General features: G+C 39.9%; 1 protein-coding gene across 1 annotated transcript in view; it reads right to left on the reverse strand.

The window, feature by feature from the left end:
• Window positions 1-5067: 5067 nt before the first annotated feature.
• The window catches only part of SLC15A1 (solute carrier family 15 member 1), a 53182-nt gene continuing 42189 nt past the window's right edge, over window positions 5068-16060 (reverse strand). The window contains exons 20-22 of the mRNA XM_056560102.1: window positions 15315-15458; window positions 8193-8300; window positions 5068-5441 (exon numbers count right to left, since the gene is read on the reverse strand). Of these exons, the coding sequence (XP_056416077.1) occupies window positions 5241-5441; window positions 8193-8300; window positions 15315-15458 (453 nt within the window). The 3' untranslated portion in view covers window positions 5068-5240. The remainder of the gene's footprint in view (window positions 5442-8192; window positions 8301-15314; window positions 15459-16060) is intronic.

The following is a 16060-nucleotide window of genomic DNA, read 5'->3' on the forward strand; positions in this document are numbered from 1 at the left end:
GTTATTATGTGCCAAACCCTGTACAGTGTTTCAGCACACTATTGTCTCTACATCCTACTTTGTAACTAACTCATCCTGTTCGTCAAGCCTTGTCTGTCTCCCCCTATGTTTTTCCTGTGTGTCAATCTAGCCAAATTCAGCCTTCAGGATTTACGGCGAGGATGACTTTTCTTAAGAGGTAAGGTTTGTGGTGTCCCAGAGCAAGAACAACTTTACTACTTGAGCTCTGTTTGGGTGGTTGTCACCCCCAAGGTGCCTGTCTCTGATCCTAATCTGAGTTTTAATGTGTTTGGGATAAAAATGTATTTATTTTGGTTTTCCAGCATTTATTGCTACCGTGCCTTTAACCCCTTAAGTACCAGGGTTTTTTCCGTTTTCGCAGTTAAATTTTTTCCTCCTTATCTTTAAAAAATCTTATCTCTTTCAAATTGCACCTAAAAATCCATATGATGACTTATTTTTTGCACCACCAATTCTACTTTGTAATGACATCAGTCATTTTACCCAAAAATCTACGACGTAATGGAAAAAAAATACATTGTGCGACAAATTGCATTTTGTAACTTTTGGGGACTTCTGTTTATATGCAGTGCATTTTTAAGTAAAAATGACACCATACCTTTATTCTGTAGGTCCATATGGTTAAAATGATACCCTACTTATATAGGTTTGATTTTGTCGTACTTCTGGAAAAAATCATAGCTACATGCAGGAAAATGTATACGTTTAAAAATGTCCTCTTCTGACCCCTATAACTTTTTTTATTTTTTCACGTACGGGGCATTTTTTTTTACGCCATGATCTGAAGTTTTTATCGGTAACATTTTTGTTTTGCTCGGACTTTTTGATCACCTTTTATAAATTTTTTAATGGTATAAAAAGGGACCCAAAAAACGCTATTTTGGACTTTAGAATTTTTTTATGTGAACGCCATTGACCGTGCGGTTTAATTAACAATATATTTTTATAGTTCGGACATTTAAGCATGTGTTGATACCACATATGTTTATTTTTATTTACACAGTTTTTTTATGGGTGATTCAAACTTTTATTAGGGAAGGGGATAAATCACATATATTAAAACTTTTTTTTCACTTTTTTTTGCAGTGTTATAGCCCCCAGAGGGGCTGATCTTTTACACTGATCACTGGCATGTATTAACATGCCATTGATCAGTGTTATCGGCGCTTGACTGCTCCTGCCTGGACACTGAGGAGGCAGGTAGGGATCCTCCCGGTGTCCTGTAAGCTGTTCGGGATGCCACAATTTCAAACAATGCCACGGTTCCAAACAGCCCGACTGAGCTGCCAGGATACTTTCAGTTTCACTTCAGACACGGCGGTCAACTTTGATCGCCGCGTCTGAAGGGTTAATACTGGGCATCACCGCGATCGGTGATGTCCTGTATTAGCTGTGGGTCCCGGCCGTTGATGGCTGCCGGGACTGACTGGATATGACGCGGGGTCACCGCGTCGTTAAGGAGTTAAAATTGTCATCTTCTGACCCCTATAACTTTTTCATTTTTCTGCGTATGGGGTGGTATGAGGGTTTATTTTTTGCGCCGTGATCTGAAGTTTTTACTGGTACCATTTTTCTATTGATGTGACTTTTTGATCGCTTTTTATTCATTTTTTCATGATATAAAAAGTGACCAAAAATACATTATTTTGGACTTTGAATTTTTTTTGCGCGTACACCATTGACTGTGTGGCTTAACTAATGATATATTTTTATAATTCGGACATTTACACACGCGGTGATACCACATCTGTTTATTTTAATTTTTATTTACACAGTTTTTTTTTTCAATGGGAAAAGGGGGGCGATTCAAACTTTTATTAGGGAAGGGGTTAAATGATCTTTAGTAAAACATTTTAAACTTTTTTTTTTGCAATGTTATAGCTTCCATAGGGGGCTATAACACTGCACACATTGATCTTTTACATTGATCAATGGTTTCTCATAGGAAACCATTGATCAATGATTCTGCTGCTTGACTGCTCATGCCTGGATCTCAGGCACTGAACAGTCATTCGGTGATCGGATAACAGGAGGCAAGGTAAGGGACCCTCCTGCTGTCCTACAGCTGTTTGGGATGCTGCGATTTCACCACTGCGATCCCGAAGAGCCCGCTGAGCTAGCTTGGGGTAGTTTAGTTTCACTTTAGACGCGGCGATCAACTTAGCTACGGGTCCTGGCCATTGTTAGCCGTGGCACCGTGTTATAGAACGGGAGTGGACTCAGAACGTACAAATACGCCCTTGGTCCTTAAGGGGTTAACTACTCTGCAAGTGCATAACCACAGCAACAGTTCTCAGACAATCTTGTTGAGTCCACCCTTCCTCCACCCTAGTCTCCTAATACAGGGAGGGGTCCAACAAGTTAGTTTAGTCTGGCTTTAGCCATAGGAGAAGAGATATCCAAAGCTCCAGTTTCCTGCTCTCATATCTCATGTGAGTTGGCCTCAAGTGTAGTCCACCTGTTCCAGAATGGCTAAACTTGCTCATGGATTCTGCCACCAAGGTGAAGTCCAGTCATTGTCTGAGAGCACTTTCAGGACAATGGCATACATCTGACAGCCAATTGGGGCCCTCTGCTGATAGAAGTGGTGTCTAGGCCTACACCCGATAAAATGTAGGTGAGAGAGAGGGACCTTTCAAGTTTCCATGGATTGCCCCCTGTGAAGACCATAGTCGTATGTACAGCAAATGGAAAGCCGGTAGTTAAGATTTCAGCTTGTATCAGTCATTTCCTTTCATCTCCTGTCAAGTGTCACCAGTCAGTGTAAAGTCCTAAGTCAAGTCAGTCCAGATTGTCTCCACAAGTACTACAAGTCCCAGCATCTCTATGAAACTGCTACGGTCGCTTCTCACTAAGTTTCATTGCACCAGTGTTGCCTTGTCTCCAGAACCTGAACTGTTACCTCTGTACTGTGATTCTGCAATTTACTCAGTAAGCTTTACACGCCACGCCCCCTTGTGACTTCATGCCATGCCCCCTCAATGGTGGCTGTCACTCCCCCTCCCATAGGCATGAATGGAGGGGGCGTGGTGTGATGTCATAATGGGGCTTGGTGTGATGTCGCTTTTCCCTCCGTAGGAACCCAGCATTCAAAACATACTGCTTAGAATGACAGGTGCTGCATGGAGATCACGGGGGGTCCCAGCAGCGGGATCAGACATCTTATCCTCTATCCTTTGCATAGGGGATAAGATGTCTAGGGGCGGAGTACCCCTTTAATGTCTGCACAGACATTAAACACCGATTCCAGAGTAGACTGCTAAACACACGGAAATTCAGCGCAGAAATTTTGTAGTGTGAACATACCCTTAAGTGTGCAAAGTGTGAAAGTTGCTAACAGTTTCTGCCATTTTTTTTTTCGTGTGTTGTGTGCCAAATCTTTGAGTCACTTTTATACCTCTCAAAATTATACAATTTGTGAGAGACATTTATTTTGTTTGAAAACATGCCTACATGGGCTTTGGAGGGGTCTTGTCAAGCTAGTCACATTTTGGACAAACTTTTGGCATAAATAATGGACTAAATTTATCGCAAATAACGTGCGTAAAATTGTTGGCTGATTAGCAGGCAAGGAAGATGAATATTCATTATAATAAATCTGGCCCAATGTGCCATGACAAAGCAAATTCATAATCACTGTAATAAGTTAAAACATTCCAAAGTTCTACTACCTAAAGTGAAAACACATCGGTTTGGTACCGTGTAAGCCAAGTTCAAAAAATAAAAAATATATTATCCATTAAAAGATATCCAATTTTTTTTATGTTTCTGGGCAATAATATTTTACCTTAATTGACACATGTCAGATTAGGAAAACAGGACTCTTGCATTATGGCAAAAATGTACCTGGTCAGGAGTGACACCCGCTGCGAACTGTCTCTTAGTGCAGGTACTACAGCTCCCAGCATAGAACAGTCTGGTCCATGCTGGGAGCAGTAGTAGTACCTAAATAATGTCAGAAATATACAGAATAAATTTGAAAAGTAGTAAAAATCACACACACTTTATAAAACACAATTAAATACATTATTAATAAAAAGTTTCACAAAATTTATTCAAAAAATATATTATTTTTACAATTACACGGCCCCTTTATCCATTTTTAATATTGACGGCTACATTTTTATGTCCCTGCCTGCTCAAATAAATTGGTCCCCTGATTGAAAACTAATACAAATTTTGTTCTGAAAAATATAAATTTCATTCCCTACAATTTTTTTCATTCCTACTGTATCTTTTTTTTTTTTTAACCTACAAAATTTAACTTAAAAAAAAGCTAACTATATCCCGTTTTTGGATCACTAAAGTCAAAAAAAGAATAAAAAAAACACCTACAAAAACACCATTGTTAAAACCCATATGGCTTTCTTCTTGGCGGTTTTTTCACTCCCATAGACTTCTAGGGGAGAGAAATGCCAAGATTTTTCTGATAAAAACGCCAAAGTCTCAACATGAGGTCCTTTGTCAAAAACTGCCAAGGAGCCCAAAATTGCAAAAAAAAAAAAAAAAAAACACCAAAAGGATAAAAAAAAAACGCCAAACTGTCCAAGTGGATATGGCATTTTGCAGTTCCATATTGACTTGCAGTTAACATCTAGCTGAAGCATTTTTTCACAGAAAAAACACTGTGCAGCAGAATGGGTGTTTTTATTGGGATTTTTGCTAAAAAAAAAAAAAAATAAAAGTGGAAACCTAGCCTTAAGGGGATGAACAATACATTATTTTTTTCGATAAGAGATTGTGTTCAATGTTATATGAGGTTCAGGAGACAAAGTTTATTTATTTGTTTTTAATTACTTTTATACATTTAATTGTTTTTTATATTATAGTGCTACTATTTGATTAATGATAGACTTCTGTAGAGAGCTCAAGAACAATCGTCTTATTTTTACCTTATAGTCCAAGATTATTCAATGAGTCTGAAGAACGTATAGGCTTGTACTTGAAACATTAGGAATTTTACAAGGAAAGTGCTTATAAATATAGTGCAACAAATACCAAATATTATTGCATTGAGACAAATGACAGAACACAGTGTTGTCTCTTTTGTACACAAATTTTATCAAGAGCAGTGTGTTTGGACTTTATATTTGCGTATTTCAGGTATTTTGTTGTAGTTGCAACAACCAACTCAGTTATCTTTTCATCAATAAAGTTTGGTTGGAGTTAGGATGGGCCTCTTTGGTCATTGTCCTCATCTTGGAGCTTATTTACAAATGTTACATTTTTGTTTGTGAATGAGGTCCGTCTGAAACTTCAAAACCCATTGCCTCTATTTCTTTCTCTTTCTTTTTCTTTGCATCTGAATCAAACTGGGCCTCAATTTCTGCAGGGTCAATGTAGGTGTAAAAATAGGCCATGATAGCAAAGATGATGCAGACTGCCACTAGTAGAGCAGCAAATAGAATGTACTCAGCCCACTGTGGAAATAGTAAGAAAAAGAACATTATATACCTCTTGCTATGTCTGGAAATGGCTAATATAGATCACTGTTCATATACTATATAGGGGAGATTTATCAAAACCTGTGCAAAACAAAAGTGTCCCAGTTGCCCATAGCAACCAATCAGATCGCTTCTTTCATTTTGCAGAGGCCTTGTTAAAAATGAAAGACCCAATCTGATTGGTTGCTATGGGCAACTGGACAACTTTTCCTCTGGACAGGTTTTGATAAATCCTCCCCATAGTGTGTGCAAAATTGAATTAATAGCCAAGAAAAACTAAAATGCTAATTTTACTTGATACACAGCACAATTTCTGAATGCTGCTGCTCCTAATGGCAAAGACAAATACAAATAGAAGAAGCTTCCTTAGGCCTTCTTCATACTTAACAGAAAACACCACTAAATTCAACGGAATTTTGCTGCGCTGTGCACACAGCGGAATTTCCGAGTTCCATGTCCGTAGAAAGAATGAACACTTCACGCCCCCTCCCATTGGCATGAATGATGTCACGAGGGTGCGTGACATCACGTCACGTCTCCAGTCCTGGAAACACAGAGGTTTCTGAGACTGGAGCAGCAGCCCCGCATAGTGACAACTTAAAGGGGTACTCCTGTGGAAAACTTTTTTTTTTTAATTAACTGGTGCCAGAAAGTTAAACAGATTTGTAAATTACTTCTATTAAAAAAATCTTAATCCTTCCAGTTCTTTTTAGGGGCTGTATACTACAGAGGAACTGTTTTTATTTTTGGATTCCTCTTATGTCACAACCACAGTGCTCTCTGCTGACCATTTTAGGAACTGTCCAGAGCAGCATATGTTTGCTATGGGGAGTTTCTCAAATGGACAGCAGAGGTCAGCAGAGAGCACCGTGGTCGTGACATAAGAGAAATCCAAAAAGAAAAACATTTTCTATGTAGTATACAGCCCCTAAAAAGTACTGGAAGGATTAAGATTTTTTAATAAAAGTAATTTACAAATCTGTTTAACTTTCTGGCACCAGTTGATCTAAAAAAAAAAAAAGTTTTCCACGGGAGTACCCATTTGAGTGGAAAAAAAAGAAACTTTAGGTGCATTTTTGGCATACAATGTTCACAAAGGGAAATGCACTTTGCTATACCCTTTTTCACCAAAATGTACATGGAACTACAATAGTACATGAGGCCCTCTGTCTGGCTGAATATTTCTTTCACAGATTTTGGCTATGTTTCATGCATTACTAAACAGTGTGCACAAAAACCTATCAGCAATGCATAAACTAGGCAGAAAACCTGTTTGATGAATGCTATCTATTACTGGATAAAGCAGATACATCTATTACAAATAAAGAAAAACACAAAGTGCTTGTCTAGTGTGACTTGAGCCATAAAAATCATTTGCCCATCTATTGGGAGCTAATTTTTGAACAGGTTACCAATTGAAAGCTGCTGGAATAGCAGATTGCTAGCTACAGTATATGCTGGTTTGTTTCCATTGTTCTACTGGTGATCGGTGAGGTCAGATTGTCTATCCTGTGGACAGCTTGCTTATCAGGTGTGTGTGGGTACTCCACTGGAAAACGTTTTTTTTTTTATCAACTTGTGCCAAACAGATTTGTAAATTATTTCTATTTAAAAATCTTAATCCTTCCAGTAGTTATCAGCTGCTATATTCTCCACAGGAAGTTTTTTTTTTTTTTTTTTTTTTTTTTTTTTAAACTTTCTGTCTGACCACAGTGCTCTCTGCTGACACCTCTGTCCATTTCAGGAACTGTCCGGAGTAGGAGAAAATCCCCATAGCAAACCTATCCTGCTCTGAACAGTTCCTAAAATGGAAAGAGGTTTCAGCAGAGAGCACTGTGGTCAGACAGAACTTCCTGTGGACCATATAGCAGCTGATAAGTTCTGGAAGGATTAAAGGGGTATTTCAGGAAAAACTTTTTTATATATATCAACTGGCTCCAGAAAGTTAAACAGATTTGTAAATTACTACTATTAAAAAATCTTAATCCTTTCAGTACTTATGAGCTTCTGAAGTTAAGGTTGTTCTTTTCTGTCTAAGTGCTCTCTGATGACACGTGTCTCGGGAAACGCCCAGTTTAGAAGCAAACCCCATAGCAAACCTCTTCTAAACTGGGCGTTTCCCGAGACAGGTGTCATTAGAGAGGACTTAGACAGAAAAGAACAACCTTAACTTCAGGTAGCTCATAAGTACTGAAAGAATTAAGATTTTTTTAATAGAAGTAATTTACAAATCTGTTTAACTTTCTGGAGCCAGTTGATATATATAAAAAAGTTTTTTCCTGGAATACCCCTTTAAGATGTTTAAATAGAAATCATTTACAAATCTATTTAACTTTCTGGCACCAGTTGATTAAACATTTTTTCTAGCGGAGTACCCCTTTAAGGGGCCATAAAGTCAATGTCCAGCAGTCAAAACTGTTTTTTAACCTAAATAGCTTCAAAATTGTGTGCCGGTTTATTTCTTAATGCATCTATGCGCTAGTCAGAGCTCAGTTTTTATACAGAAATCCAATTCCTCTGCATAGACAATTGATTATAATATGCTGACTTCTAGCCACTACCTCTAGACAGGGTTTAGGAGCTAACTACACGCTGCCATACAATGAACTTTATAGTTAGATATTAGAAGATAGCTGTCCATACTACATAGTAAGTGATCAAACAAGTTCCCAGTTACATCTCTTTAGCTTTAGATTATATGTAACTGATAACAACAAAATGATTTACCTGTTCACTGAGACCCTGGGCACCGGCCACAATAAGGACAATAATATTACCAACAGCCACCGTTAGGAGCCACCCAGCCTGTAGCACAGATTTCATGTTGGATGGGGCCTGTCAAAAATCAGAAAATAACTATTATTAGAACTATAAAACTAGTGCACATGAAAACGGAGATGAGTCATATAGTAGCCAATTAGAATCACATTGCTATATTTTTAGTGTAGGTTGAAAAATAAAAAAACTGACTGTTACTTTATACAGTACTAGCTGAGTACCCGGCGTTGCCCGTTTTTTCCTTCCTAATCCTTGTTGTGGAGGAAAATCAACAGAGGAAGTTTTTGACTTCATATCCCGTCCTCCTATATTGTCGTCATATCCCAACCCCATATCCCATCCTCATACCCCGACCTCCTATCCCCACCTCCTATCCCGTCCTCCTATCTCCAACTCCTATCCCGTCCTCATATCCCGGCCTCCTATCTCGACCTCCTATCTTGACCTCCTATCCCGTCCTCCTATCCTATAATTAACTATCCTATATTTTAAGTGGACATATAAGTAACATGTGACCAAATATTATCGAAATATAATTAACTATCCTATAATTTAAGTGGGCATATAAGTAACATGTGACCAAGTATTATCGAAATATCTCCAGCCGTTTGGAAGTTATGCAGTAACATATATTTCCCATAGACTTGTATGGGACTTTAAACAAAAACCCCGACCCTGGCAAATGGGGGTGAGTAAGGGTTAAATTACCTATCCTATGTTTGTTGTTGACATATAAGTAACATGTGTGCCAAGTTTCATGTTAATATCTTCAGCAGTTTGGACGTGATTGTGGAACATACATACAAACACACATACATACACACACACACACACATTTATATATAGACTTGCTGAGTACCCGGCGTTGCCCGGTTTTTCCTTCCTAATCCTTGTTGGGGAGGAAAATAAACAGAGGAGGAAGCTTTTGACTTCATATCCCGTCCTCATATATTGTTGTCATATCCCGACCTCCTATCCCGACCTTGTATCCCGTCCTTCTATCCCGTCCTCCTAATCCCGTCCTCCTAATCCCGTCCTCCTATCCCGTCCTCCTATCCCGACCTCCTATCCCGTCCTCCTATCCCGTCCTCCTATCCCGTCCTCCTATCCCGTCCTCCTTTCCCGTCTTCATATCCAGTCCATCTATCCCGTCCTCCTATCCCGACCTCCTATCCCGACCTCCTACCCCGACCTCCTATCCCGTCCTCCTATCCCGTCCTCCTATCACGACCTCCTATCCCGTCCTCCTATCTCGACCTCCTATCCCGTCCTCATCACGACCTCCTATCCCGTCCTTATATCTCGACCTCCTATCCCGTCCTCCTATCCTGTCCTCCTATCTTGACCTCCTATCCCGACCTCTTATCTCGACCTCCTATCCAGTCCTCCTATCCCGACCTCCTATCTCGACCTCCTATCTCGACCTCCTATCCCGACCTCCTATCCCGGTCCTCCTATCCCGTCCTCCTATCGCGTCCTCCTATCCTGTCCACCTATCCCGTCCTCCTATCCCGTCCTCCTATCGGGTCCTCCTATCCCGACCTCCTATGTCGACCTCCTATCCCGACCCGTGATATGTGTACCAGTTATTGAAATATCCCCAGCCGTACGGAAGTTATGTGGGAACATACATTTCCCATTGATTTGCATGGGACTTTAAACAAAAACCCAGACCCTCACAAATGGGGGTAGTTAAGGGTTAAATTAACTATCCTATATTTCAAGTGGATATATAAGTAACATGTGACCAAGTATTATCAAAATATCTCAAGCCGTTTGGAAGTTATGCAGTAACATATATTTCCCATTGACTTGTATGGGACTTTAAACATAAACCCCGCCCCAGGCAAATGGGGGTGAGTAAGGGTTAAATTACCTATCCTATGTTTGTTGCTGACATATAAGTAACATGTGTGCCAAGTATCATGTTAATATCTTTAGCCGTTTGGACGTGATGCTGGAACATACACACATACATACATACATACACACACACACACATACATACATACATACATACATACACACACACACATACACACATTGAGTTTTATATATATATAGATTATTTTTATTTAGACATGACCCATTATCAAACAACACCCATTATGTCCCCATAATAAAATAATAATCATATCACATGCAGTATTTCAGTATGAAACAGAACATACCAGAATGAGGTTATGTCCCCACACAGTTTTTCCGGTCATATCTTGATTCTCACAAAAGAGAGTCCTCTTTTATATTCACACATACAGTATCCTACTCATATTTGATGCACAGGATTTGAAGCTGCAGATTTGAAGCTGTGTTCAGTCTTTCAATTTACATTATAATCTACAGCTTTAAATCCTGTGCATTAAATATGGACAGGAAACAAAGAAGGTATTTTCCTTCAGCAAATGTTATTATTTGCATACCAGATAATTTTTGTTTTGGGGAATGAGACTGTCCCAAAAAAAAGGGTTAAAGAAAAGTTCTTAAACACAGACATTTTCTGAGCCATAAATGACAGAACTCAGTAATAAAAAGAAGTCTTTTTGGCTCAAAAAATACCCCAAATACTGTGTGGGAACATAGGGAAACTAGCAGTAGGTTATGCCATCCTAGTCTGCTGAGAGATGTTAATAGGGACTATTACCATAAGCATGATAGCACCTTTAATGTGGCACTTCAGTACGTCATTTATCTGTAGGATTAGTTTTATTAATAATGCAATTCGGGGCACTGGGGGGCATTTCTTTTACCCATTCGGTACACTAACAAAGTTCCCTCATGAAAATAGAACTGCCCCCTCTGCAGTGACGTAACTAAACAACACTGCAGAGGGCTGATTGAGTATTCATGAGGGGGCATTGTTAGAGAAGCAAACCAGTGGTCATAGTAGTGCAATGAGGAGTAAAGATGCACCTCCCTCCTCCAGTGTCCTGAACTGCCTCATTTGCATATCAAAACTGATGAAGGTGCAGCAGAGTGCCATATTAAAGATACTATAATGCTTATGATAACTGCCCCTGTTACTCTCTATGAGCAGGCTAGATTGGCCTAACCTTATGTCAGTTTCCATTTAAAGTGTATATACACCAGTCACATATAGCATTAAAACCAGTGTTGAATAAACCACCAGTTGATTAATTTAGGAGCAGGCCATCATAGAATGCATATAGGTTTGCGTAGCTACAGACTGGCCCCATGCTGGCTCCTGTCAACCACTGTCAGCATCTACAATGTTCTTGTGAGCATTTGAAGTGGACTATAGAACAAGGGAGAAGGTGGCCTAGCTATCATGTTTTCTTTCATATCATTTGGATGGCTGGGTTGTGCATGTGTCATTTACCTGGAGAAATAAGGCTGAGTTCACATATGTCTGGTATACGGCATAGGTGAACTCAGCCTAAATCTCAATGCAACTGATGCTACAACTGATGCGAATGTGCAACAGTTGTCATCAGTTGAGTAGAATCTGGCTTGCATTGTTTCTAGATGCCCAAATTGAGACGATGAATGTGAACTGTCCCATTTAAATGAATACAATGTAAACAGAAAAAAAGGGAAGGAGATTGCGCCTCTAGTGAAGTACGTTCATGTGTTGGTTGGAGTGGTACTTACCGGGCAGGGTTGCGCTAAGAGCACAACACCTTAGTAGACTATACACAATATCTAGGCCTGCAGCCACGGTCCTCTGGATTCAAACTTGTTCTTCCAGTGAAAAGCAGTATACAGGGTAGAAAAAACGACCGTCTCTGGAGGTAGTTAGGTCTAGGACATCTGGTAATGTCCTAAAAGTCGGTTTATTACAGAAGTACACAAGCAACAAGTTTCTGGTCCGTACCATTCTAAATCCACCAACAGTTCTAAATCTGCTTACCACTGTTTAGCCTCCCTTGTTTATCACCTAAGGTATGAACATCCACCTCCAATAGTACACCTACACCTCAATCTCCTTACCTTGTCCCAATTCCATGTTCCTTCTACCCACGCCACCACCACCCCCTATATGTATTTTACCGTCAGTTCACTACTCAATATTACAGTGCAGATATCTCTAGCTTTTTCCTCTACTATTCTAGTACTGCCCCCCTACCAGTGTTCCTCATTTCCACATTGCAGTAACCTCCAATTTGGCTCTGACCCGCCCCTTTTGCACTATGCTACTACCATCCACAGCACTCTTGCTATCATAGGGACTCTGTATATTGTAATGCCCCTTTTGAACCACGATTCTGCAATCGCTATCATAGCTATTCTGCACAACATTCCCGGGCCCCTCCTGCTACTAAGCTACTATCAAGCCCCCGCATCATGGTTTCCCCGGCCGGGACACCCATTCATTACTACCGCAGTCTTATGAACAAAAAACACTAACATTATGTCAGCACTAACAACTCAATCTTACCAAGTCCATAGCACCACCTCTTTTAAACTCTGCTACGGCACAATATAGGGCTCCGTCCGCCAGCGCATCTACCCTTCTCTGCGCATACTCACTCCGACTCCAGCCTATCACCTTTGGCTCCAAGAACCCTGGCCAGTGTACAAATACTGATGCTGCTTACATGAGTGAATAATTTCAGCACATCGCTTGGATCAAAAAGACACTGGTCATATGTTTGAAACTACACAGGATGTCTTTTATTTTTGTTTTTAAATGTTCTTTATTTTATGTGCACCAGATTGTCAACATGTAGCTATCGCAGTGACAGGAACTGCACACACTACGAATAATGTTCCTGAATACCCTAATGAACGTAACCTTTGTATGTACGTACTGAGTGTATTTTTACCCCGCTGTTCACACTGTTGTTATACACCTTGCCTGACGAAGGGTCTGGTACGGACCAGAAATGCGTTGCTTGTGTACTTCTGTAATAAACCGACTTCTAAGACATTACCAGATGTCCTAGTCCTAACTACCTTCAGCAGACCAGCGCCAGAGATGGTCATTTTTTCTACCCTGTATACTGCCATTCAAATGAATGGGATCAGTTCTAGCATCAGAGGTAAAGTCTGCCAGACAACTGATATATGTGAAGGGGGCCTAATCTCTCCAAAAAGGGAAGTAGGTAAACTGGAGAAGGCAGGCTATTTTTTTTTTTTACATGTATCACCTAACCTACAACATTCATGTAGACTATGTACAATCCTGTCACATCCCTGTGTACCGGTTGTGCATTAAAATGCCCCAGATCCCACAACTGTGGGATGTGGTGGAAAACAAATAAAATCCATGGAGGTCCAATCTGTAGCAAATATCTTACTGATGGATATCAAAGGACACCTCTAGAGGATTTGTGCGGTCCATGTCTTAACAGGTTTTGGCAGCACAAGGGGAACATCACAGAGATAGTTTTAATGTTATGACTGCATGCGTATTACCTTTGTTCATTGAGATCTAGCTTAGAGAGCACTGACTGCTCTGACTGCAACTCTCTGCAAGTGACCTCACATGTTCCACTGAACAGGGTCTATATACATTGTAACTTCATCATATATTTTCACACTAAGAAAGTTATAGCTTCTTCAGCAAACGTTTCTATGGTTACTGAAGTACACTTGTTAACATTTCATAAGTTTTTACATTTTTGACCTGTCTCCTTCAAGACTTCTGCAATTTACCCTGGCATGTTGGATTACAGCTGGTAACTACATTCTTGTCTAATCAGTGATTGGAATTTGTCACGATTTTTTTTTTTTTTTTTTTTTTTTAGCAATAACCACAGGTTCTCAATGGGATTGAAATCTAGGAATTTTCCCGGCCATGGACCCAAAATGTCATTTTTTTGTTCAGTGAGCCACTGTTTGTTACTTTAGAACTGTTGGTGGATTTAGAATGGTACGGACCAGAAACGTGTTGCTTGTGTACTTCTGTAATAAACCGAATTTTAGGACATTACCAGATGTCCTAGACCTAACTACCTCCAGAGACGGTTGTTTTTTCTACCCTGTATACTGCTTTTTTTTAAAAAACATGGTGCAGGAAAAAGCATTATTCATCACCAACTTGCTCCTGATTGGTTGGATGGTTCCAGGATGCGTGTTGGTATGACACAGGACTGTAGTGATGGCTTTTTCATTCTTCCTGATGTCATAATGGTTCATCAGAGATTATGGGGGAGATTTATCAAAACCTGTGCAGAGGAAGAGTGGTGCAGTTGCCCAAAGCAACCAAACAGCTCGCTACTTTTTTTTAAAGAGGCCTGTAAAAAATGAAAGAAGGGATCTGATTGGTTTCTATGGGCAATCTCCCCCTATAACTTTACCCCAATCCTTTTCAGTCTAATCCCTGTATATTCTGCAAAATGTCAGTATGTCCTTGATATGTTTCTTGGAGAGAAGTGGCTTTGCTGCCCTTGACACCTGACTAGCCTCAAAAAGCCTTCGCTCTGCTGCCATTCCGAAGCAAGCTCTGCACTGGTGTTGAACCAATTCCATAGATCATCTTTAGAAGAGGGTCCTAGTACTTTCCGGTATCTAAACATCCTCAAGAGGAATTTCTTCCAATCACCAGGGCAATTTTGTCATTAAAGCTGCTATTTCCAGTAGCACCATGTCACAAGGCAAAATGGTTCAATGAAGAAAACATTGACATTTTGGGTCTATGATCAGAAAACACCCTGGATCTCAATCCTATTTAGAAAATGTGAGTATCCTGCAGTCTTGATTGTTGAAAACTGGGGGAGATTCATCAAGACCCGTGCTGAGAAAAAGTTGACCAGTTGCCCATAGCAACCCATCAGATTGCTTCTTTTATTTTCCCGAGCACTTTTCAAAAATGACTGAACTGATCTTGCTATGGGCAACTGGTCGACTTTTCCTCTGCACGTTATGACGAATAACCCCCATTCTGTTTAGAAATTCTCTCAGCAGAAAATTAGTCCGGTTTTACATATAGACTTTTTGGCTAATTAGACTTTTTGAAATGTATTACATATTTTTCTAACTTTTAGTACATTTAAATGGGCAAACACCTAAATATACGCTGAATAGTGAGATGTAGAAACATAGAGGCTCAACTTGTTTCTAAGGAGGTTAAAATAGATTCATTCACACAGTCATTTTTCAACAACCCACCTGAGAATATGAGAATTCCAACCCTGTAACTGAGAAAACAACTTCTCCGGCAGTAATGAGGAAATACTGAGGAATCTGTAGAGCCATATGTACCGTGTTGGCTTGAATATCCTGGATGTAGTCAACATCCATTGAGGTTTGGCACTGAAATCAAAAGAGAAGAGCAGTTACTTTTATTTCCGTTAAGCAATAGCTCATACATTTTATCCTTGAAGGTATTCTAATATCAGAATCAATCTAAAGATGTTTACTGTATATTATAAGGTAAAGTTTACAGGTAGACTTCCAACACAGCTTCAATATTTCCTAGACAAATCTGCATAGTATACGAGACTTTAAATTCAGTCCTCCCTATGTACACATGATAATACAACAAAAAAGTCTTAATAAAAGGGAAAAGGGGTCATTAAAATATCCACATAAAGTTTCTGCTGTAGTTCTAGCCCCCGCTCTTTGAAATGTTAGTCCAGAAGAGTCAATCTATGTCTACACAGTTTTTTTTTTGTTTTTTTTTTGTTAAGAGATAAAATGACCTCCAAATAACTGTCACGATGCCGGCTGGCAGGAGGTGGATCCTCTGTGCCAGAGAGGGATGGCGAGGACCGTGCTAGTGGACCGGTTCTAAGACACTACTGGTTTTCACCAGAGCCCGCCGCAAAGCGGGATGGTCTTGCTGCGGCGGTAGTGACCAGGTCGTATCCACTAGCAACGGCACCTCTCTGGCTGCTGAAGATAGGCGAGGTACA

Source organism: Hyla sarda, chromosome 2, assembly GCF_029499605.1.
Source record: "Hyla sarda isolate aHylSar1 chromosome 2, aHylSar1.hap1, whole genome shotgun sequence".
Lineage (NCBI taxonomy): Eukaryota > Metazoa > Chordata > Amphibia > Anura > Hylidae > Hyla > Hyla sarda.